This window comes from Spermophilus citellus (assembly GCF_964194105.1).
Source record: "Spermophilus citellus genome assembly, chromosome: 15".
Classification (NCBI taxonomy): domain Eukaryota; kingdom Metazoa; phylum Chordata; class Mammalia; order Rodentia; family Sciuridae; genus Spermophilus; species Spermophilus citellus.
Window position 1 is genome coordinate 50,181,656 of NC_138195.1, and position 26,495 is coordinate 50,208,150.

The window sequence follows — 26,495 nt, forward strand, 5'->3', positions numbered from 1 at the left end:
ACTTAGTACAGTAGCAGGCAGGAAAGAACTTAAGCACACACAGGCTCTGGGTTCAAATCTCGGCCTCACCATGTGTCCCTGGGCCAAACTGCACAACTTCTCTAAGCCTTAATCCCTTTACCTGTAGAATAAGGGCAATAGTACCTCTCTAGGGAGAGAGCCCGAATGAGGTGATGCATGTGAGTGCTAAGCTTAGTGGTGCCTGGAAATATTCATGACATGCATGTGTCAGATATTCGCATGGTACAGTCAGAGTAAAAGATGGCATTTACCGAGTGTGCTCCTTGCAGGTGTTCTATAAATGTCAGCTGTCATTATGGGTACTGAATTGATAACGATGATGATGACAAAGATATATATCTACTGTTCAGACAAAGGAACAAAAGCCCATTAGATGTTGGTCTTGTGATTCATGGCTGGACCATCACTGATTACCAAATGGTCATCCAGATGGAAAAGAAACACCAAGAAGTTTGAGTGTGTCTCTCCAAAGATAGCTTTATTCTATGGAACTCCTCCCCAGCCTCTATGGACCTTTCTCATGGCACCCTTGGCCTCTACTGTCGCAGTAATTGAATCCTGGCCCCGATTTGCAAACTGAACTCAGCTAAAGAAAAGCTTTGCAGACAAGCAAACCCTTTTAGAAAGCTAGGTAGAAAGTATCTGTTACTGTCTTCTCCTATCAGTGACCCAAGCCTAGCATGTTACACTTGAACATGCCTTCTGAGAGAAAGGGACTCCTCCTCCCTGTCCCCTTCTAAATGACTTATCAAAGTATTCCATCTGATCACAAACTTTATGCTCTCTGGGAGGAGATCTGGGGGGGGGGCATGTTTTCCTGTTCCTTGTTCCATTTCTAGGAAGGTGGGAGCACTCATCATGGATCAGTACACTCAGAAAACTGCTGGCCCTCATCCTGTAATTGGCACAGGATGAGATGAGCAGGAAGATTCAGTACTCCTGAAGATTCTGTTTGGGCAGACAGGGTTCTCTCCGCCCCCAGGCTCAGGCAACCCACCAGTAGTTTAAGCTGAGAATACATTTGAATCCATGGGGCAGGACGTGGGAGTTTGCTCTCCTTCTGAGTTGTCTGCAGGTAACTCATTCCAACACACAGCTATTCTCCTTGGAGTCACCCCACCGCAGGGCTCTGTCCTGAGCACAGCTGTGCCTGCTTGCTGGGATCTCATTAGCATATGAGAAAGGAGAGTCAGCACATCCCCACTGGTGACAGAGACCTGGGGGAAAGTGGGACAGATGTACCCATCTCTCACCTATTTGTGCCAATAAAATCATCTGGCCTTGAGGGGGTGGAGGGCTTGGCAGAAAAGCTGAGGGGACTGGGGAACAAGTGTCATTTAGGCTGATGAACAATGCTGCTACCTTGGAAAATGTATTCAGTCAGGAAATTCTGCTGACTCCAGATCTTACCACCAAAAATTCCAGGGACCTCCCCCAACATCAGTTATCTCCAACATTGGCAACACAGAAATACAAGCACTACAGGTAGGGTTGCCTGTATGCCACCCTGGAGGACATGGTTTTGTATCAGGCTTATTATTCTGTCTTCTATCAGTGACCCAATCCTAGCCCAGTCTAAAGTCTCATCACAGGTACAAACACAGGCAGTGCTTCCACTCTCTCGTGAAAGGAATAAAAAAAGAAATTAAAGACCAAGGGTTAGATGCTTTCATATACTGTTAATCTTCCCAACAATCTCTAAACTCTTTTTTTTTAATGCAGGTAATGCTCAGAGAGGTAGAGTAACCTGCCCAAAGTCTTCCAGAAAACCATGTCAAATCTTACAGTTGTCCCCACCCCATCCTCCCATCCACTATACAACCACACAACTCCCATCATACTTTGCGGGGGTGTGGGAACAGGAAGGGAGAGGGCTGTGGTAGGGAATTTGTATAACACCATGTTCCACAAGTATGAAAGGAGAGGGGAAATGACAATCGCACCCATGAATGACCAAGTCCAATCACAATTAGCTTGGGATACCTAATCCTATTCTGAAAGGGGCACCAAATACTCCTCTTTCACTGGTTCTTTCCTCACTAGTATATTTAAGGAGGGGAAAAAAAATACCCAACCACTGAAGGACATGGCCTTTCAATGCCAAACTTTAGCTAAAACAAGAAAGCAACAAAAACTCCTTAAAAAATGATACCTATTTTGTCACAGTCTAGGAAAAGAAGAAGGTGATTAAATCCATTGTCCTAAAAAACAATGCTGTAAATATGGAGGATAAGAGTAAACACTGACTTCTGCAGGCAGAGTGACAGCAAAGAGCTTTTTGCACAAGATCAGTGGGCACAGAGATGTATGTTACTCCTCAGAGGACAGAGATACCCTATCTACTGACAGGATGTGGGGAAAGAAGGAAGAAGCAATATCCCTCACTCATATATGTCAATTAATTCCATCTACTTCCTATCCCCTCGTGTACAAGGTATACAGCTCTCCAGACAGGACACCTGTATTTCTCCAAACCTAAAACCCTAACTAAAGGGACCATATCACTCTTGTTACCATGAAATACATGTGGCAGTTAATTGTAAAATCTACAAAAATTAGACCCAGTTGAAAGGTTTTATGGGATGCCATTTTTCAAGATGGCAGATGGATGCTTAAGTTGATCTCAGCACCATCTCACTGGTGTCCCAAAGTTTCTTTAAATCAGCCAAATGAGTCTGAAGTTGAAACAGCCTCCTCACATTGTTCTACCAGGAGATGCCTTGAATATCAGTGTATTGCAACTTGCCAAGTTTTGTTATTCATAGCTTCTGATGGAGAGGTGAGTTACCTCAGTCTTGCCCCAAAGAGAATGATTATGGAACATGCTCAAATGACATGTGTGGATGATACTGCAGTGGAAGCAATGCTCTCCTGGTCTGGCTATAAAGGGCAAACAGAGACTGTGGCTTTTGTGACAATGCAGGATAACTAAAGCCTCAGCAGTTTCCTGGTCAGAGAATCAAAAAAGGAAACACTCCTAGAAATTGAAGCCATTTGTGAGATAAAAGAGAACAAGGTAGCACCTTGGAACTGTTTAGGAACTCATGAGCTCATCCTCAGTTGTGCATGGACAGAACTGGTCCTACATGGCCTATGTCAGCTTTGACACCTAAACGATATATACCAACCTGTCTGAAGCTGATTTGAGACAGATCCAAAAAATACTACTAATGCTTGGAAAACTCAACTAACATTGGAACCAAAGTCCATAAAATCTGGTCAGAACTTGCAACCTAAATCAAACAGGTCAACTGCATATGAACATAAAATTATAGACATTTTTATAAAATTTTAAACAGACTAAGAAATTCATAATGCAATCATCAAAATGTCCAGAATACAATAAAGAATAAAAATAAGCAGGAGAATCTCAACTTGCATGGAAAAAACAATCAACAGATGCCAAAACTTACATGACACAGAAAAGTGGAATTATGTGACAAGAATCCTACTGCAGCTGTCACAAAAATTCCCCAGAAACTAAAAAGCAACACATTTTCAAAGAATCAAAGGCAACAATCCTTTGTAAAGAAATAAAACTTAAAAAAGAATCAAATGGAAATTCCATATTTAAAAAAACAATAATTAAAACACTCATAGGATGGACTCAATAACAGAATGAAAATTAAGAACAAAGAGGGAATTAATTTGAACACTGAGCAATATAAACTATGCAATTTGAACAACAGAGAGAGAAAATCTTTTTTAAAAAATTGAACAGAAACTTTGGTTTCTCTGGTACCTTAGAAAAAGATCCAGCATTTGTGTCTTAAGAATCCCAAGAAGGCATGAAGTGTAGGGTGCAGAAAAAAATATTTCAAGAAAATAATGAATGAAATTTTCCCAAATCTCACAAAAGACAAACCTCAAAGTTTAAGAATCTCAAAGAACCCCAGCAGGAAAAAACCAAAGGAAGACACACTGTAATCAGACAATGGAGGACATCTTGAAAGGAATCAGAAAAATGACCCCTTACTTACAGGTGATTAACATGATCACGCATTTCTCACCAGAAACAAAGGAGGAAAGAAGGAAGCAGAAAAACATTTTTTAAAGTACTGAAAGAAAAGAATTGTCCACTCAGAAATCCATACTCACCAAAAATGTTCTTCGGGAATAAAGCTGAAATAAAACACTCTCCAATAGCAGAAAACAGTATTTGTCAGCAGAAGACAACTCCAGAAGAATTAATTGTTAAATGACATAGTATAGACAGAATGGAAATGATAGGGGGAAAAAATGGAACATTTGGAAAAAAGAGAAAACAACAGAAATAACAAATATTTTGGAATAAGTTTAAAAGACTGTATTTCTCTTGAGTTCTTTAAAATATGTTTGAAAAAAATTATGACATTGAGGTGTTTTCACTGTATGTAAGGGTAACAGAACAATCTACAACGTAAAATAGGGGAGGTATTGGGTTCCATGGTTAAGTTTTCTACATAACACTAGAAAAGGTCACTCACTAAATCCAAGTAGCCTTGAAAAGTTAAATGTGCATGTTACAATCCCCATAGCAACTAGTTGAAAAACTATATAGAGAAATAAAAAAAATTGCTATACCCAGGTGCAGTGGCACATGCCTGTAGTCCCAGCTCCTCGGGAGGCTGAGGCACAAGGATGATGAGTTCAAAGCCAGCCTCAGCAAAAGCAAGGTGCTAAGCAACTCAGTGACACCCTGTCTCTAAATAAAATGCAAATGAGCGCTGGAGATGTGGCTCATTGATTAGGCGCCCCTGGGTTCAACTCCCAGTACCAAAGAAAGAAAGAAAAAAAGAAATGCTATAAATTAAGTTGAGCAATAAAAATGTTCAAATTTGGGCTGTATGTAAGGTTGTGGCTCAGTGGAAGAGCCCTTGCTTAGCAAGTGTGAGGCACTGGGTTCGATTCTCAGCACTGCATATAAATAAATAAAATGAAAGTTCATTGACAACCAAAAATTTTTTTAACTTAAAAAAATGTTCAAATAACCCCAAAGAAGAAATGAAAGAGGAAAACCCAAATAGAGGAAATCAAACAAAAGCAAATAACAAAATGTTAGGTCTAAACCCCAATATACCAATAACTTCCTTATAAATAAATGGCCTAACACAACCAATTAACAAACACTCATAGAATGAAATTTTTAAAAATGATTGAAGTATAAGATATATTCTTGTATATCTTGAAATCACTTAAAACTTAAAAATATTGTTTGCCTTAAACAAAAAGGATGGGAAAAATATATACTTCTGAGGCCTGGGGATGTGGCTCAGTGGTAGAGCACTTGTTTAGCATGCATGAGGCCCTGGGCTCCATCCCCCGCTTGGCTAAGCCAAATCACTCCAATCCCAAGCACATACAAAAAACCTTGAGTGGCTGTATTGCATAAGATAAAGTAATTTCAGAAGGAAGAAAACAAGGATAAACAGGGACAACATATAATGAAAAAATGATGAATTCACCAAGAGAACTCAACAGAAAAACATCTCTGATCTGAAAATCTGAAATGCCCCCAAATCTGAAACTTTTTGAGCACTTATATGTTGCCACAAGAGGAAAATTCCACACCATGAAACTCTGTGCCATGCACAGAATTATTTAAAATATACTGTAAAACTAGCTTCAGGTCATGTTTATAAAATGTATACCAAACAAATAAATTTTGTGTTTAGGCTTGGGTCGTATCCCCAAGATATCTCATCATGGATATGCAAATTTTCCAGAATCAGAAAAAATCTAAAAACATCTGATCATAATTATTTCAAAGGAGGAATACTAAACCTATGTATACTTAAGAACAGAATTCAAAACACAAAAAGCAAAACTGACAGAAGCAAACCAGACAAATCCACAATTTGGGTTCATCTTCAGCACCCTCGTCACAGGAAAAGGTAGGACCAGTAGGCAGAAAATCAGCCAGGGAACAGAAGGACTAACAACACCATTAACCAACCGGTTCTAATTGACATTTATAGAACATTCTCCCCAATAACGGCAGAGTGCATGATCTTGTTAAGCTCAAATGGAACAGTCACTAAGATAGATGATGTTCTGGGCCACGGAATGGAACTTAACACATTTAAAAGAATTGAAATCATAGAAGATAGGTTGTCGTTTAACCATAATGGAATCAGACCCACAAATCAATAATAGAAAGCTCAGAGGAATATCTCCAAATAATTGGGAATTAAACAACACCTTCTAAATGATCCATGGATCATAAAAGAAGTCACAAGTAAAATAAGAAAATATTTTAACTGCGTGAAAATGAAAACATGGCATATCAAAATTTATAGAATGCAGCTAATGCAGTGATTAGAGAGAAAATATACATCATTAAATGACTGCATGAAAAAAATCTCAAATCAGTAATCTTGGCTTTATATTGAAAAGAAGTTAGAAGAGCAAAATCAAGTCAAAAGAAGCAGAAAAATAAAAATGAACATAGTGAAACCAACACTGATTCTTTGAATAGGTCAGCAATATTTATATCTCGTAAAATTGACAAAGAGAGAAGATAAAAATTACAAAATTAGGAATGAAAAATAGGTTATCACTACAGACACTGCAGACATTGAAAAGACAATAATGAAATTATGAACAACTCTACACATACATATTAATTCCTCAAAAACCTCAAACTGCCACAACTTACTCAAGATTACATGGGTAACCTGGATAGTCCCTATACCTATTTAGAAAATTAAATTTGTATTTAAAAAAACCCTGGGAAAAAATTCAAACCCAGGTGGTTTCATTGGTAAATGCTACTGAAAATTTAAAGAAAAAAATCCACCAATTCTATACAAAAATAAGTTGCAGAAAATAAAATGAAGGGACAATTTTCTCAACTCACTTTATGAAGCCAACATGATTATTCTCATGATAAAGCAAGACAAAGACAGTAGAAGAACCTCACAGACCAATATTCCCTCACAAACATACACTAATAAGAAAAAAAACTCATACAAATATTAGCAAATCAAATCAACCAATATACAAAAAAGACCAAGTGGGGTTTATCCCATTCACTATTCTAACACAATCAATGCATTCTACACTATTAACAGACCAAAGAATAAAAATATCCTATCAATTGATGCAGCAAAAGCATTTGGCAAAATTCAACATCTAGTCATGTTTAAAAACAAAACAAAAAATACAACTCTTTTCTTCCATTTTAAGAGAAGGACATAGACAAAATATTTACAGCTAACAACACTTCATGAAGGATTGAATATTTCTCCCTCTAAGACTCTGAACATGTCCATTCATTCCCACTCTTCATTTTTGTTTGCCAGGGGAGGTACTGGGGATCAAGCCCAGGGCCTCTCACATGCTACACAAACCCTCTATGGCTGAGCCCCCATTCTCACAATTCTTATTCAACACAGTGCAGGAAGTGCTAACCAGTGCAGTATAAGGTCAACAGAGAAAAATAAGGTGTATTTCTACACACCACCAAGAACAATTGGAAACCAAATATTTTTTCTTCGTATTTAAACATTCAATTTACAACTCTTCCAAAAAGGAAATGTGAGTCTTATCTATAAATCTAGCAAAACAAGTACAGAATCTTTATCTTGAACACTATAAAAAAGAAGTTAAAGTTGACCATGACATAAGTGACGTCAATAAATGGGGAGACTATATTCATTGATTAGAAGATGGAACATAGTAAAGTTGTCAATGCGCTCCTTAGTTGGTTTACAGGTTTAACACAATTCCACTCAAGATACCAGCAGGAATTTTTGTAGATATAGACCACCTGATTCCCAACTTTACATGGAAAAACAAAGACTTGAGAATAGACAGAGCAATTTCGAAAAAAGAAAAAATATAATAAATTTGGAAGAATCACACTACCTAATGCCAATTTTAAGAGGAGGATCATTTCTAAACCTTGAAACTTATAGAGTTATAACCTATAAACTTATAGAGTTGGTCTGATGGAATTTTTAAATTGCTTGAGTCTAGTATCTCCTTCTTCCTTTCATTTTCTCCCTTTGGGAATGGGAGGGTCTAAAACTTACTCTGTGGCTGTCCGATCACTGTCATGCTTTGCCTAAGGACAGGGATACATTCTGAGAAATGCATCATTAGGTGATTTTGTTTCTGTGTGAGCAGCAGAGAGTGGCCTTACACAAACTTTCATGGCATAGGTCAATCATCAGCCACAAGCCCTCGATGCAATCAGGAGACACAGTACAGGAGATGTCTGAGGCTGCTGCGGGTATCACACGGTATACTATTTTACTATAAACTTTATTTTATAAATAGGCACTAACTCTAAAATAGCAATAAAAAGAACAGAAAATATTGTACATAAAACTAACGTCATTTATTATCACGTATTCTGGACCGTACATTGCTGTACTTTCGTACCACTGGCAGCGCAATAGGTTTGTTAACATCATTGCTACCACAAACACATGAATAATGCATTCCTCCACAATATCACCAAGTGTCAGGAATTTTCTAGCTCCATCATGATCTTACGGGACCAAGGGCACATATGAAGTCCATCATTAAACAAATGTGAGACTGCATGTGCTTCCTAGTTTTCGCAGATCCATAGATGGAGAGGAAGTTTGCCCCAGGATGGATTATAACTAAAGTCTCACCTGCAAGTGATTTAGATAATGATATCTGGGGCTTCTGAGTTGATGATCATTAGATAAGATTTTGAACTTAAATTGATGCTGAAGAGCTGAGCCTTTGAAGGACATTGGGGTGGGATGATTGTGGATCTTTGAGGGCCAGAGGATGATGGGAGGCTGAATAATAGCCCTCAAAGACCTCTTCACCCTAATCCCTGGAACAAGGTTCTGGAGATGGAGAGATTATCCTGGATACCCAAGTGGGTCCTAAAACAAGAGAGAGACTGAGGGAGATTTGACTGAAGGAGAGCAAAGAGGAGATATGACAAAGGAAGCAGAAGGCTAGAGTGACAGAGGTACAGTTCACCAGCCTAGGAATGTAACTGCTTTCTTCTAGAAACTAGAGAATTCGAAGAAACAGATCCTCCTCTAGAGCCGCCCAAAGGAGCCAGCCTGCCATCACCTAGACGCCAATCCAGGGAAGCTCATTTTCAGAGTTCTGGGCTGGAAAAGAATAAATTGGTGTGGTTTTAAGCAACTAGGGTTGTGGCAACTTATTATAGCAACTGTAGGGAACTAGTATGTATTATTTCATCTCTCTTGAGTAGATACCTAGGAGTAGAATTGCTGGGTCATATTATGACCCTGTTTTTAACATTTTGAGTAAAACTTCCAGGTGTTTTTTTTTTCTTTAATTGAAAACTTTCCTCTAGAAATGAGGAAAGCTACCAGCCAGGAGAAAAAAATTTACAAATCCTATATCTAACAAGATATCTAGAATACACAAGGAACTATTAAACTCTACAGTGAAGAACAACAACAATAACAAAAACACAATTAAAAAATGGGCCAAGCATTTCACCAAAATGATACCAGACGGCAAATAAGCACATGAAGAGATGTTCAATATCAGTGGCCATTAGGGAAATGCATACTAAAAACCACATGAGATACCATTACACTCCTACTAGAGTGGTTAAAATAAAAAAAATACTGACAATATCAAGAGCAGACGAGGATGCAGAGCAGGAGGTGCTCAAGCATTGTTAATGGGGATGATCCATGGCAAAGCCTTTCTAGAAGACACTTGGGCAGGTTTTTTTTTTTTTTTTTAAGTTAAACATAAACTTGCTCTATAAACCAGCAATCCTTTTTCTAGGCCTTTACCCTGGAGATCCAAACTTATGTGCACACAAACTTCTACACAAATGTTTATATCAAAACAAACACCCCCTAACTAGAAGCACCTAAACACTGTCTAGTGGATGTTTGGATAAACAATCTCTGACACATCCATAAAATGCAATACCATTCAGTAATAGAAAGGAATGAAGTATTGATAGATGCATCACCTTGCTGGTTGCAAAGGAATTATGCTGAAAGAAAAAAAGCCGCTCTCAAAAGATCACCTGCTACATGGTGCCACTTACAGGACAGATCTGAAAGCACGAATCACAGAAACACAGAATGGATCAATGGTTAGCAGGGGCCAAGGATGTGGGGGTCTCACTTTTTTTGACTGTGAGAAGGAGGGAAACTGGGGGGCTAAAACTCTTCTGTGTCCTGATTGTGGTGATATGATGTGTGACTCTACACACGTGTTCAAAGGCATAGAACTGTATACATACATAAGACACAAACACATGTCCCATGTATTAAGTTTAAAAATAAAGGTAAATGAAAAAGTACCTGGATAGTTACAGTCCTTTGCAAATTTAGTAGGTCCACATACCTGAAACATTCTCCTATAGCGGAAAATGGTCAAAGAAACACTATGCAAATGCAACTGGATTTTTCTAGTAATCTTGTGGATTCATCACCTCAAAGCTTCACTGCCTGGACCCCAACTGAGTTACCTGAATACCTTTATTATGATCAGAAGGAACTTGTGAGCATTACGACTAGGATACTTTTCTCCCAAAATTTTCCTTTGTTCCTTTTGTCAACACTGCTTAATCCTCCTGGATCTTGCCTCTTCTTTACTGATAACTTTCCTATGTTATAAGTCTACCACGGGGCACTCTGGCTCACTCTGGTTTCTTACGAATAGTCAGGGTTAAGGTTTTTATCTCCCTCAGCAAATACCAACTTCCTTTCTGCTCAGTTGCCGCACCTGACGTGAGCAACAAATCCTCTCCTGCTGGACAGTATGGTGGTCTAGGAAGCTAGATTCTGCCTGGGTTACTTGTTTATTTATTTATTTATGTTTTAGTACTAGAGATTGAACTCCAGGGCACTCTACTACTGAGCTGCATCCCAGCCCTTTTTATTTTGAGACAGGGTGTCACTAAGTTGCTGAGGCTGAGCTTGAACTTGGGATCCTCCTGCCTCAGCCTCCTGAGGCTGTTACAATTACAGGTGTGCAGCACCATGCCCAGTTGCCTGGGTCTTTCTCGGATGAATGCAGAATGGGGTAGAATGTGACAGAATGTATTTCATATATATCACATAATTGGGCGTGTGGTAAGCAGAAAATGTAGGATATTACTTTTACAAATATTGCAGAAAGGTTTCTAGTCTTAGAAGGCATTGAACATAAACCAAGCTTTATGTATAATTTAGACATTTCTCTAGGGGAATCAATATGTAATAGTGGGAAAACCCTGAACTCAGACCTCAAGAACTCAGTGGCTCCAGCTCTGTTTCTCCCCAACCAACTGCACAGCAAGAAGTGCATAGTCTTCTGATTTCTCCCTCCCCAAAAGAGCTGGTGAAATGGGTCCTGGTTCTTTCTACTCTACAGTTGAGGAAGGATCAGAGACACCAGCTATTTTGCATTTGGTACTTTTTGCACGTGATATTCAGTAACATATTTGTGTATCTGGTCAAATAAAAAAGTTTCAGTAAAAATGTATATCTTATAAACTGAAAAGGGCTATGCAAACCTAGGGCACTCTTATTCTACATCTTTGACAAAAATATATACTGTATGAAATCAATTCTGCCCTTTCTGGATGTCCAGAATTGTCTCCAAGTTTTCACTGTCCTTCTGGCCAGATCCACATTTGGTAACATTTTATCCATAACCAACAGACTAAGGGACTCTGAGATACTATTCCCTATAGCTTACATAGCATTTTGAGATTTCTTTTTCTTTCTTCCTCTTCTTCTTATTCCTTTTTTTTTTCTTGAACAATCATGGGTAGAGGACAAAACCTAAGTTTAAAAGCTAGAAGAGTGGTGAGATCAAGTGGACATAGCCCCTGATGCTCAGGTGTATTTAATGCATGCGATTCATTTAGAGCCAATTATTTCTGAAAGAGCCGAGTTTGATATTTGACCCGAGGCTTGTTTAAGAAGATGGCACTTATTTCTCATCAGTGACAGTGTCCTGCCAGCTGATGAGGGCCAGGGAGAGCCATAGCTTCCCCTGGGTAATAACATTTCATCCAGACTGGAGCAGCTTTGATGGCTCCAATCTCAGTGGGCACCAGGGTCTGTTTGTATGTTATGTAATCTTTCTGCACAGCCTCCCGCTTTGTTAGTCCATGCCAAGAGCCAAATAAAAGAATCCATATGTGATTACAGCTATAAAACCAAAAGGAAAATATTAGACTAAAATATAACATTTTGGGGTTTCTACGTTTGTTTTACCTTTAATGCTAGGCAGACAGTTTACACAAATCATTTTGCTGCAAAGTAAAGAATAATGAGTTAAATGTGTTCCCTGTCACTATCAATCATGTATGTTTGCCTTTGATTGACCAAACATATAAGACACATAAAATGACTTTCTAATCATGTTAGGGGGAGGGAGGAAAGGGGAAGAGGAGAAGATGGGGGGTGGAGAGAGTTTGAACTTCTTTTATTTTATTCAGAAGTTCCATTGACATTTTCTGGCAATCTTCAAACATGCTGTATGGGCTTCTCTTTGCTAATAATGTTTGCCTTGAGAATTTGTAAAGGTCTAAGAACTCTTTAATTCAATGTTCTAGAAATTACCAGGGCCATGGGGGGAACGGAAACCCTGTTAATAGCTCATGGATTACTTCTCTCTTTATTTGAAATAGTTCTTGGGGAATCTGCTCTATTTCCAGGTGGACATTAGTGATCTTGGGCAAAACCAGTGATGCTGGAGGAGCGGGCATCCTGTGTCATAGTCTCTGATCTGCAGAGTTTCAAGGAGGAAGAAAAGAGGGTGCTTGGTGACCTAAATGGGATACTGAGGTTTAGCAAATTCATTTCAATTCATGGGTGTTTATTTTGATTTGTGAATTTAAACAACACACTGACTGGATTTTCTGGCAGTCAAAATGGTTTATACCCAAATCTAACAAGCCTCCATGAAAGCCTTGCCAAAGATTATAAAGCTTTGCTTTCAAGTTTCTACATTGAGTCAAATCTCCTTAATTTGGCAATAGAACTACATACAGTAGCAAAGGAAGAAGTCTTCGGAACCAGAATCTTACCAAATCGAAAGTTCCTTCTGGTGCTGGCCCCACCCAGCTGTCCTCGCCATGGGGCTAGCCCGCCTAGGCTAAGGTGGTTCTTCACTCATTTATTCAATAAACACCGAGTTCCTCCTAGGAGTCTGCTGTTGTTCTATGTACTGAGGCTTTAGCAAGTAGCCCCTGGCTTCACAATGCTTCAGCTGCCTCATGGAAAAGGGGCAATAAACAAGAATGCCATGGGTGTCACCAGGGGTGTAGATGAGAATGCATATGCATGGGATATGGAGGTGATGCCGATTTCTAAAATGCAATTTGGAAATTGTTTCCACACAGAGCCTTAATCACCTCAGGAAGCCAAGAGTATCTACAGTCTTCCTAAAGAATATGGAGAAGTAGGCCATCTATTGTCTAAGACACACCCAGAAACTTCAGAAATCTTTATAAGCTTAGTCACCTTTTTTCTTGATCTTCTTGCGTTTTCCAGGAAATCTCTTGTATCATAATGTTCCTCAATAAATGGTAAACCTTCTTCATAAATTGGAGGGACTCGATATGGTGGAAATATCAACTTTCCCCAAGATAATCCAGAAACAACAGATTCTGTCACCCAACATAAAACAACAGGGGTTTGGGGATACTGATAATGTATATAATATATACATACATATATATGTGTGTATATATATGTATGTATGTATTATATCTTTTTATGAATCTCTTTTAAAAATGGAATCTCTTTTTTTTAAAAAAAATGATCTCACTCGGAAATTAAACTTACACAAGGACAAAAAGGTTTTGACAGAGGAAAGCCAAACAGCTACTTAGGAAAACAACATGACAGTCAGAAGGAACCACAGCACCTAGACCAGTCAAAGGAACTGTGATTGACAGGAGGAGCAGGAGAGCCCTCAGGACAGGTGGTCATCTAGGTCAAGGTCAAAGGAAACTGATGCTTAGGACCCAGTAAGGACTTTATTTTGGTGAGGTGGGACAACAGTGGAGAGACTCATGCAGAGGTATGAAAGAATCTGATTCATGCTTGAGAAATTTGTTCTGGATGCTTTACTGGAGGAAGGGAGTGAGGGCAGAGCATTGGGAAGGCTGAGGTGATAGTCTCAGAGACAGCTGGTGGGTTGGATCTAGCAGCTACAGTGAAGTTGATGGGACATGCTCAGATTCTGGAATAGCTTGCATGCTGAACCAAGAAGATTTCCTGCTGAATTTAATGTAGTGCTCAGAGGACCAGAGCATCAAGGATGACTCAAAAGTTTTTAGTTTGAGTAATGGGAAAGGGCGGCAATGATAATAGCAAAGAATGAAATGGAAGATATGGATATGTTAAGTCTGAGAAGATATGGGACATTCAAATGAAGATATTGAGCAGCAGTTAAATAGATGGTGCTAGGTTCTGAATAGAGGTATCAGTTGTTATGTATCAAAAAGTTATTAGAATAATTGATATTCCCAAGTGAGTATTCTTGTATTAGAAGGTGCTTTCTATTAGTGAGGAATATGTGCAGAAGTCCATTGATATGATGCCATTCATGGTTTGGGTGACACTGTCCGAGGCTAGTGGTCAAGCAACAACTCACATCTTACTAACTTCTACCATCTAAACCTCTAATCTTGTACCATCATTATTCCTTCCTGGAAATGAAGAGCCATCTCCATCCCAGCCTTATCAATTGCAGTTCTAGCCTAACAGAGATTTGAGCTCTCTGAGCTCTTCTTCTGGGATGCCTTTTCCAACCTGGTCCACAGAGCTTACCCTCACCAGATAACAAGCACTGCTTGCTGTGAAGGTAAATTTTATGTGTTCACTTGACTAGGTCATGAGATGCTCAGATATTTGGTTAAACATTATTCTGGGTGTGTCTGTGAGAATGTTTCTGGATGAGATTAGCATCCGAATTGGCAGATTGGGTGATGCAGATCACCTCTCCAATGTGGATGGGCCTCATGCAATCTGATAGAGGCATAAATGGAGCAGAAAGAAGGAGAAAGGAGGAATTTGGCTCTGCTTTACACTACCTTGAACTGGGGCATGAGTCTCCTGCCTTCAGATCTGGACTGAAACTTGTACCATCAACTCTCCTGACTCTCCATTAGAGTCAGACCAACCTTGTATTATTAGCTCTCCAGGGTCTCCAGTCTGTGGAGTTTGTGACTTAACCTTCATACCATAAGCCAATTCTTTATAATTAATATCTCCCTCTCTTAATTATAGATAGCTAAAATATATGTACATAGATACATAGATAAAAATAGATATATGTATATATGTGTATGTGTGTGTGTGCACGCACATAAAGTCATGCTTTGTTCAACAAGTTCAACAAGGGTGACACATTCTGACAAATGAGTCAATAGGTGATTAGGTGTACATACACAAATATGGTTATGATATCACTAGACAATATAATCTTATGAGATTATTATCACATAGACAGCTTGTCATTGAATGCCTCTGTGTGGCACATGGCTGTATATGCATGTCAGCACAAGCACACTCTATGCACATTTGCTTCTCTAGAAAACCCTAATGCACTTACTGTATCCCAGGAGCAGTGACCTAAGCCATCCCCAGCTTCAGACACACTTGGTTTAGACTCCACTTAATTTCACCTGCTGAATACAGCCATGTGTAAAGCTAATCCCTTCTTGGGAGTCTCATTCATTCCTTATCCTGTCTCAGTCCAGCCTAAGATAACCCATCACCTATCTTGAGGCAGTGACCTCTGCCCTTACAGAGGTGGCTGGAAAGAAGGGTGAACAAGACCCAAAGGATGGGGCTGTGCAAACATGTGCCCTCACATCCTCATCAGAACAAGTTTCCTGAAGCTTACCCATGCCTCCTACCCCTGAGGGTGCTGCCCATGAAATCTCTGTTGGTGAACTCCAGAAAGCTCATAAGTCTTGGTCTAAGATGATGGCACTTGTTGAAAATTCCTCTTATCATTTATGTCCTCTTAGTATTATATTCAAGGACACACCTGAAATAGTTTGCTTGAGTTTGAACTCCTTAATTTGCCAGTTCCAAGCTATATTGCTGCAGTTCTTTTAATTCACAAGTGTGTGCCACTGTAAAGTGAGGGTAATAATAGTGTCCCATTTGGGTAGGGTCATTATGAGAATTAAATGAAATAATGCATATGTAGAATTTGGTATTGCACAAAGTTAAAAATTCAGGGGCTGGGGATGTGGCTCAAGTGGTAGTGCACTTGCCTGGCATGTGCAGGACACAGGGGTTCAATCCTCAGCACCACATAAAAATAAAATAAAGATGTTGTGTCCACCGAAAACTAAAAAATAAATATTAAAAAATTCTCTCTCTATCTCTCTCAAAAAAATCAGTGTACATTGACAATTATTAAATTTTTTTGTTTTATATTTTTGGCTCCTAAACTAGATTATTTTTATACATGTATATGTACAACACTCATATGTGTAAATATAGCCCGAACTGAAGTTCCTAAAATGATCCCCTTGGTTATGATTAGAGCTAAGACTATATATTGCCCCAAATTTATCTCAATAAAGTAACAGCAAAAATGAACAAATGGTTTATGCATCCAGCCATGCCCCTTCAGCCAATCTATAATCTCAGTAACATGGGGTGGACTTCCCTAGTACTTCCTCATTCAGAAGTAGAAAGGTGAAAGAAAAATCAAACATTTCACCTACAAATTTGAAATCTTGTGGAATAAATTGAAAATATAAGAAACACATCACATATTTTCTCCATTCTCATAATGGACTTATTGAACAAGTAGATAATTAAGAAGTACATACCATATTCCAGGTTGGGTGTGTACCTGTGTGTATATGTATTAAATGATAGATTAGGAGAGTTAAAATAGTTGGCAATTCTGAGAATTATTTAAATGTGCTAAATTAGAAGTTTTAATTCAGAGTGAAAAACAATTTTAAGAACTAATTGCTCTTACTGAGTTATACACACACACATACACACACACACACACACACACACACACAATTTATCATGTCCTAGTTAAGAACTAATCTTAGTAAGAATAATAGCACAATTCATAAAAATGGTGGAGCCCCAATTTGAACCCCCATATTTGTTAAAGAGAAAGTTAAGTTTGCAAAATAAGACTAAAAATCAAAAGCTAAAAATCAGTGGATCTTAAATTGCATCCAAGTGAGGAAGCCAAGGAAAAGGTAAGAGTGGCCCTGGATTCAGGGAGGAGGTGGTGACAGAAAGGCTGAGTAACTCCATTGCCCTGGTCTTTACAGAAGACTCTCCCTGGAACCTGACAAGCCAGTGGACAGAGATCAGATAGTGGTAAAGAAACAGGATGTCCCAGGCCTGGTTGATAATGCATTTGTAGATAAGTCACAGGCACTAGGGTATTTGCCTGCTGTCCTTAAATGAACTCAAGGGTGACAACAAGACCTATTGAACAAAATGCTTAGCCTGTCACTAACAACAGCTACTGAGCTGCAAGACTTCAGTGGCAACATGGGCTTCTCTTTCCTAAAGGTATTAGATACAAGGTTAACATGGATTTGTAAATCCCAGCATATCAGAAACTGTAAAGGGCTTGCATTGAGGTTTAAATGGCCTAAATTAAGGATGAATAGCCGAATTTATAAAATCTTTAACCGTTGTTAGAAAACTTAAAGAATTCACTACTCCTGAAGAAGTGTGTTAAAAATATATATCAATTCTAATAAAAAAGTAATATATATATATATATATATATATATATATATATATATATATATATATATATATATATAAATTCTTCTTAAATCAGTTCAGAGATAATGAATCCAAATGAGAGCTAGGTGTTAGGGAGCAATGACTTGGGGCCCTTGGGGCCCTTGGGCCCTTTGAGTATGACATTGGTGGGTGGGGATAAGTGTTCCCTCTGTCCTTGACACCTCTAGGCTGGGCCTATATAACAGGAGTCTTTCTTTTGTTCAAGTCTATAACCCTCACTTGAAGTCTTGGCTGTTTGGTTGTATGTATATTTAAAAAGCCCAGGACAGTCTGTGTGCTTCTCCATGTGATATACCTATGCTGTTACCATCTTGCTTTCTCCTTCTTGGAAAGAAAGAGAAGAGTACAATATATTCTGCAGAGTTAAGAAACAGATACTACCTGCCCAGGGCAAGGAAGAAAGTGAGCTCACACTTTACCTTTGGCTTCCAGAAATACTAAGTGTTCCCAAAGGATCAAGTGCTGCCCAAACTGCTCCCTTCTAGCCCTCACTAATAGGTCTGGCTGTCCCTATGGAAGTGCTGTTGAATTCTCCACCATAGGATATAGGGCCATTGGGGAAGGAAGTGATTTCTGTAAACAATCATCCATTTATAGATTTCCTTTACCACCTGCCCCCATCCCCAACCAAAAGTAGTGAGGGCTTTGTGATCTCTGGAATAAGAGATGATACCTACAACTTGCCAAAGAGAATAACATTTATGGTGTTTGCCATGACCTAAAAGAGATAAGGATCGGGACAATGACAATATAAAATGGGGAGTAATGAATGAGGTTGTCCTTCTTCTGGATGAAAAAAAAATTAAGGGAAGCCTGGTTATCTGCAGGTCATGCACCTTAGCAAATTCCAACACAATGACCACTACAATGTCAAAAGGCCATATTCGAGAGCTACTTCCAAACATGGGGGAGTTGGCCCTGGACAGAAATAATGTAGTAACATAACCCTGGGAGGGAAATGTGTTTTAAGTTACACAAGGGCCCGGTCCAGCCTTTCCCACAGGCCCTTCCTAAATAGGAACTTGGCAATGGGATTAGCAGAGCTGGAGGGGACGTCCTTGGCTTTAGAGGTGAGGCCCATGAGGGTCCTGAGGAAAGTTGGGCAGAAGTTCTCCCTGCTGTAATAGCACTGAAGAATCAGCGTCACATCCACTTTATTAATTTTCTTGACAGGCAGCTCTAGTTACCATGCAGGCACCACAAAATCAAAACATACGCATGTCAAGTGGCCCCATCTGTGGTGGGGCCCTGCCAAGGCCCATGTCACATCAATATGAGGAAGCAGAGCCCAACTCCTTGGACCACGTGCTTGGTCCCATGAGCAATCCCCTGCTGGAAGAAAACCACCAGAGCTTGGTTGAAAGAGGCAGAATTCTCTTGGTGACAGTCCTTTATCCTGGGTCTGGGCTCCCTGCATTGGGTAGAGTCCTGGGACACACAGCTGCATCTGGCTTTGGGACCTATCTCTAAATACAGCCACACAGACCTCCCTGCTGCTGACGTTCGCACGCCTGCATTCGGTTTCATCCATGCAGGACAACAACAGCCTGGATTAAAGATGACATTTAAAGGAATATGATGTCCTCATTTGTAAGTGGGGTCTGAGCTCAGAGTTATGTTGATCAAAAACCAAAAGGTTTTTTGGGGGGGCACAGAATAAGCATAGGAGAAAGAGGTTTTAAATCAACGTATCAGTTACTATGAATATGGCTAATGTGATCGAAGGGACTTCAACATGAATTAGTTTTTTAGGAGAGCAAAGCTAGCTATCTATGGGCTAAATAATCCCCTTTACAATTATGTGGGTGTGAAGGGTAAAGACCCAGGAAAAAAACCCTGTTCTAAGTTTCATACCTCGTAGGTGCCCAGGGTGAGCACCAACACACCTGCCTCCTCATGTCCCCAACCATCTTGGTGTAGCAGTTTTTTCCCCTCATTGGCAGTGTACAGAGCAGTCAAAACAACAAAAGGATCAATCCTTTGACTTCAGAGTTTTTGACTCCCTTGGCAGGATCTCATTCATTTCTCACCTTGACCAGTGTTAATTCTGCTTGTGGTACAACAGGAAGAAGAATGTAAACCCAGGTCTGGAGCTAATTGCCACCAGTACCAAATAAGAAATGCAGACCACAGTGGTTGGCCACTCTGACTGTCTAAACTAAGAACAGCCCAAGGACAAGGACTGGCATGACTGTTCCTCCACACTCCAGAAGCCTTCTAAAATTATTTTTTTTTAAATTTTAGGCCTGGCGTTGTTTATTTGATGCACATACATGCATTCAATTGGCCCACTTAGGTTATGTGCCTATGGTCCTACAAAGAGAGGTCCTGAGAATATGAGTTCTGACTTTTCTATAAGGGACACTACTCATAATATTAGACTCTCTCCCAAGCATACCAGAGAATGGTGATCACATATAAAGCAAGTGTCTACAATATATTTTCAGCAAAATAGTCACCCAATATTTTTTTCAATTTTTTCTGCTTAGAAATATCAGTAGAGGAAAGGAAAGGGGGAGGGGGGACAAAGCCTTCTAAAATTCTATGCCCTGGAAGCCACCCCTGATCAGGCATGGCCTTTGAGAACAGAACTGGTCCTTTCTCTTCTCTCCTGAGCAGTGGCCAGCAGGTAGTGGCCACTCTGGAGACTGCGAAATGGCTGCCTAGTCATTTCCATGGGGTACCAAAGGGCAAGGAGATGAACACATCCTGACTGCCCCTCTCCCTTGTAAAGGACTCAGTTCACCCTTTCATTATCCATTCAAATAGCCATGGCATGTCAGCCTTGCCGGCCACCTTGATTGTGCAGAAATAAATAAATGAATTATGTTGTTGGGGTTTGGGCTGCAGCACAAACACATGGTCTGCATTTATCCGCACAGTGAGAGGTCCACCAGCCACTTGATATAAAAGAGCAAAATGATAATTCTTTTCTTTAGGCGCTCTGGTGCCATATGGAATGTATATAAATCATATTTTTGTTTTAACATCGGAGGCTTTGTTGATAGATAAACATGTGGTTTATCTAAAAAAAGAGGGGATGGTGCTTTGAACAATCATTTAATGGCCGTGGATGTGCCAAATAAAAATAAAAACATAATTTTGAAAAGAGCTGGCCCCTTGCCCAAATCCGTAACAAGGAATTTCTCCTTAACCAAAGTGGTTAAAGCCCGTCGATCTGTTTTGAGTTTAAGCTGTGCTCTCTACTCAACCCCACGACAAATGGAATCCTGGGCTAATGTGCTCTAATAAGACAAGACGTTACCTTTATGAATGACCTCATGGAGAAGAGATTGGCGAGCATCGTGGAGAGGCCTTGAGCCAGGCAGCTCTGGGCTATGAAACCCAACTTCAGCTCTGCGAGACAGATTGCGTCATCGCCCTCTTTCCAATTCCAGCTAGGGATGTTTAGCAGATGGGCCTGTGGAAACAAAAACAGGTATGAGATCTCACTTTATTACATATTCAATTGTTCAGTCTCTTCTGGGAAATGCAGCACTGCCCAAGGACTCAGGGTCATCCGGACTTGTTCTTCCTTTCCCTTGCTCTGGTCTGATGTTTGGTGTTTTGTTCAAAACTTCTGCTCATTGGACTTCAGTCTCTTTTCAATATCACTTCTGCATCCAAGGGCCCAAATCCTTCCCTCTGGTTTGTCATTTATCCAAATAGAGCCCAGGGGAATTTTCTCTTATCACAGACACATAGGCCCTCATCACTAGGATATCTGGCTAGGTTGTTCATAAAGTGGCTCCTCAAATGGACCACAAGACTGATTTCTGTTTTTGCAAATCTTCCCAATACTCTACATCAGTGACTACTGAACTTGAGTGGGCAGTAGAATCAACAGCAGGGTCTGTAAAAATCTTGGCCCACCCCCTTGGGTTTCTGATTTGGTAGATCTGGGGTGGAGCTGAGAATTTATGTATCTGACTTGCAGGAGGCTAAGCTGATGCTGCTGGTCCTAGGCCCACACTTGGAGAACCACTACCCTGAATCATCAGGTAAATCATAGTGTAGATGTCCTACAAACTCTTGCAGACAGACTGGTCCTGTTCAACAATTAGGTCAGATCCAGTGGCACATTCATGTAATTATTTTTCAAGTGGTAAGAAGCAGAGAGTCTTGGATAATACAATGAATGAAAAGAAAGAAAGAAGAAAGAAAGAAAGAAAGAAAGAAAGAAAGAAAGAAAGAAAGAAAGAAAGAAAGAAAGAAACTCCTCCAGAGTTTGAAAAAAAATCAACAAAACACCAAACAGAAAAAAATTTAACAAAGCCTTAATGTCGAATATGGCATTTAGGTTCCAAAAAATCAATTATATAAATACAAAATGAGAAGACCTAACTTGGCAGTAGACCTGAGAGAAACACACACATACACATACACACACACACACACACACACACACACACACACACATACACACAGTGCAAAATTTAAGTGTATGGATAACTAAAACCTCAAATAGAGGCCATGTGACACGTTACAGAAAAAGCCAATGTTTGCTTGTTAGAAATGGTCTCCAAAGCAAGGGAAATGAACATTTCATTCTGTTGTGAATGGGTCAGACTAGTTCCAGAGAACCTGACCCAGTTTTTTAATAGTCAGATATAAAATGGGAAAAATGATCGGCTGAATGACTTCCAGAGAACAATGACAAAGACAAGAGGGGATAGTGATCTGGAAAAGATCTTTTGAGGAACAGTGAACAGAGCCAGAAATCTCAGGTCTAAAGAAGGGCCACACCCTCATGGAAGCAGGGCAGTGCCATCTGAATGCCTCAGGTGCTATCACATTGAGATTAGGTTTTTTCCAGGAGCTAGAATTAGGACTGACTGGTATATATTACAATAAAGCAGTTTTTTTGGCTTGTTTCATAAAGAAACTTTTAAAGGGTGTAATTTGTCCAATAAATGGAGAAGTCTACCTTGAAAATCACAGGGTCTTTTTTCCTAAGACTTAGTAAATATTTCTCAAGTCTCTGCAGAAAGAACTCTTACTTTCCATGGGAGGTTGGGTCAGAGAGTCCTTCTAAGTTCCTGCACATGCCAAGATTCTAAGGCTCTGAAATTACTTCTCTCTGTGCATCAACAAACACAAGGAGGCTTCCCTCCAGCTGTAATAGAAGGATTCAAGACTCCATCGTAGAAAGAATGAGCAAGGCCAAGGGTTCCATGTTCTACTTTCAAAAACACCACACATGTGAAATTCCTTCTTGCAAAATCCACTCTGGTGACAATCTTTTGAGTCCTAAGCCAGCAGTGGTTACTGCTGGGAGAGATGGCAGTATTACCCCCAATGAGAGCATTGTTAAAATAGTCGTGTGTGTGGGCCACAGCAGATAGTGATGTCTGTCAAGTGGAGTACCAGGGGACCTTCCCCACATCATACACTTAATTCCAACAATGAACCCTACCCTTTATTCCATTCCTCTCCCTAGTCTTCTCTGACTAAACAATGCAAACTTTTCCCCTTTACTTCTCTGGCATTGTAGACAATGCGTTAATTTTAAGTGGAGAAATGCTCATTTTCAGTAACATCATCTGAGAGGAATGAAAAGAAATTATATATAAGTAATGAACTTGTTTGTGACAGGATATTTGGGTGGTCCCAGCCCTAAAGAGACACCACTCCATACCATCTTCAAACAAACAAGCAAAACCAGAAAGTCCCTCATATCCTCATGTATCATCCAGGGTATGAACCCGGGCATTTCACTCTTGGCCCCTCATACCCCATCTGGTTTGAGTTCTTTGGACATATTTTATGTGTTATTACACAGGAAAGTCAAGCTTGTTTCAGGATTCCATAGCCTCCTTTCTTGGTCTTCATATTTTCACCAGTCATGGGACAGGAAGTGAAGCTAACGTGCCAATGGCCGGGAAGGAAATCTGTGCGCATGAAGCAAAGAGAGGATTTTGACCCAGGAATGCAAACTCTTTGTTTCTGGAAACTTTGCCTTCTTTCATTTGAGGGAATCTGGGTGTATGCAAATGCTAGCATCAACCCACAGGAGTCTTGAGGAGAATCCTCTCTAATCTGGAGAAGAGAAATAGCAGGTCCAGCACAACCAGAACCTTCCCCCATTTCTGCTACTGGATTGCACTTCATTCTTATGGGAGGAGACCCTGGGGTACCGCATTCCCTTCAACAGCACATCCCCAAAGACCTAAGGCCTATCAGCTGTCCTGGGTAATGAGGTTTGGATCTCAAGTGTCTCCCAACGGTCCATATGTTAGAAGCTTGGATCCCATGTGGTGAGAAAACCTCTGGGAGGCGGGGGCCTACTGATAGGCCTTAGGTCATTGGGGATGTGCTGTTGAAGGGAATGCGGTACCCCAGGGTCTCCTCCCATTTTGCTTCCTGCTCCAGAACATACTCCCATCGTGACATGTTATCCTGTCCTACAGGCTCAAAGGAACAGGATTAAATGAACACAAACTAAACCCTCCCAAACAGTGAGCTAGTAGAACTTGTCTCTTTGTAAATTGTGTCAGGTGTTTTGGTTTGAATGTGAGGTGTCCTCCAAAACCTCCTGTATTCATGAAGGAATATTTAGAGGTGAATGATTAGATTATGTGTGTTGTGACCTAATTCATCCATCCCAACTTGAATGGATGTGGGGCATGGCTGGAGGAGGTGGGTCACTGGAGACATGCCCTTGGAAATTATATCTTTCCCTCTGGCTCCTCCCTCACTCTGCTTCCTGAGTACCATAATGTGAGCAGCTCTCCTTCGCCTCCTTCAGCCATGATACACTCACTGCCTCATCTCAGGCCCGGAGCAATGGAACTGGCTGACCACAGACTGAACATCTGAAACTGTGAGCCAAAACAAACCTTTCCTCCTTCAAGTTGTTCTTGTCAGGTATTTTGGTCATGGTGACAAAATGTTGACTAGCACATTCAGTGTTTATTAGTGACAGAAGGATGACTAATACAACTAATGCCCAAGCAGAAGGGTTGATAGGAAGATAGCTTAAAGAGCCTGCATTGGGCCACTGGGACTTGGTTTCCAGGACAGAGCCAAAGGCTCTATAATTCACTGGGAAAATAAGAAATATATTAATAAGGTAAGACATTAGGAGTGACACTTTTCCAAATCTTCATAAACTATCCTTTCCTTGAAGAGCTTCAAGCCATTGATGCTTAAATCAGAAGATGTCATATCTTTCTTCTCTTTCAGAAATGGCCAGATTGAAAGTATCTCTCCATGGAACCTAGATATACTGAAGAGACTCAGTTGGGAGAGCACCAGCTGTTTTACAAGCCCACACTCAGGAACCACAGTTTGATTCACTGGGCTTCGACTCCATTTAAGAGAAGATGGCAGTTGGCTATTCCGTCTCCTAGCTCTCTGACTGCCGAGTGACCATGATTTGTGCCCACCAGAGTTGCTTTGCCTATGACAGAGCTTAGACCCCCTGGTCTGAAGTTACCCTGGGATACTACAATGCACAGATGGTACAATGAGGACTAAATGAGATAATGGATGTCAAAGCTCTTTTAAAATCATTAAATGGGACACAAATGTCTGCAATTATTATGATGACAAACTCAGGGCCAGTTTTATATGGAGACAAAGTAGGCCATTTCCCTCCTTCCCTGTAGCTCTAGAATATAACCATCATTACCTCATAAGGGATTGACATTCTTTATATTCCAAGTCTGATGTCCAATTATGGAATCAACTACCCCTTGGAATATGTAGATAGTGACATGAGTTTTCACACGTATATCAGATCTTCTCTGAAAGCAAGTTTCTATAGGTAGAGATCTATGGGTGCCTTGGATGGGTGCAGAGAAGGTACCAAGAGAAAAGGAAAAAAATATTGAAAGAGAAGAGGAAGAAAAACATGGTAAAAGGGCAGGTAGAAGCATGTCAGGCCAACTGTGAAACAGAGTGTAGGATGTCTATTTGGAATCCTACAGGAATGAGATGGCAGAAAATGACAAGTGGACTTTTCATTCCTTCTTCAAGAGGAAAAATGAAATAATGGAGGAAAAATACCCTGTGCCAAAGTCACTCCTCCTCTTATGTCCTTACTAATCTTACAGGACTCTGTAACTGATTTTGCCTAATCCTGAAACCCAAATATACTGAAATGGTTCCAAAGAAAATGAGTTTTAAGCAAATAGTAGGTCTGCTGATGTATTCATCATTGTTCCTGGATAACTGCAGTGGAGAGGTTTATTGAAGATGCTCAGGTTGCTATGATCATGTGATTACTGACCAGGTACTTCCTGGATCTTAGGCCGGTTGAGCTGCTTTCAATTTGACAAGAACTACATAACTAAAATCTTCCTTGATTTCTCCAAGATGCTACATCAGCACCCATTGGAAAGAAATGAAAAGGGAACTGACATTTCTTTCGAAACATACAACATTAATTTTCCTATTCAATCTAAATTCAGCCAAAAATCTAAACAACTTCTTAAAGCACTCCCACACTAAATGAAATTTCAAATCACAAATGAAAGAAGGAGTGTTCCTTACGGCAAGAGCTGTCACCAGTCACAGCCTCACTAATAAAATTCACCTCCACCTACAGGGGCTGCCATCAAAAAAAAAAAAAAAAAAAAAAAAAACACTTCTCTAGATTGACAACTGTGTGTTACTAATATCCTCAGATTTTATCTCTTCAGTGCCCTTGAGTTTTCCAGAGACAAACAGGAGAATGAATGTGACCTTGGGTGTCCAGCACCCAACCCTCTGGCTGGAGAGTGACACCTTCTGCAACAGGGCCACCTG

At 40.0% G+C, this 26,495-nt stretch overlaps 1 protein-coding gene across 9 annotated transcripts in view; it reads right to left on the reverse strand.

The window, feature by feature from the left end:
• The window catches only part of KCNMA1 (potassium calcium-activated channel subfamily M alpha 1), a 705,800-nt gene that overhangs the window by 167,527 nt on the left and 511,778 nt on the right, over positions 1 to 26,495 (reverse strand). For all 9 annotated transcript variants that reach the window (XM_081267518.1, XM_081267514.1, XM_081267517.1 and 6 more), the window contains exon 14: positions 21,010 to 21,165. In XM_081267518.1, coding sequence (XP_081123644.1) covers positions 21,010 to 21,165 — 156 coding nt within the window. The remainder of the gene's footprint in view (positions 1 to 21,009; positions 21,166 to 26,495) is intronic.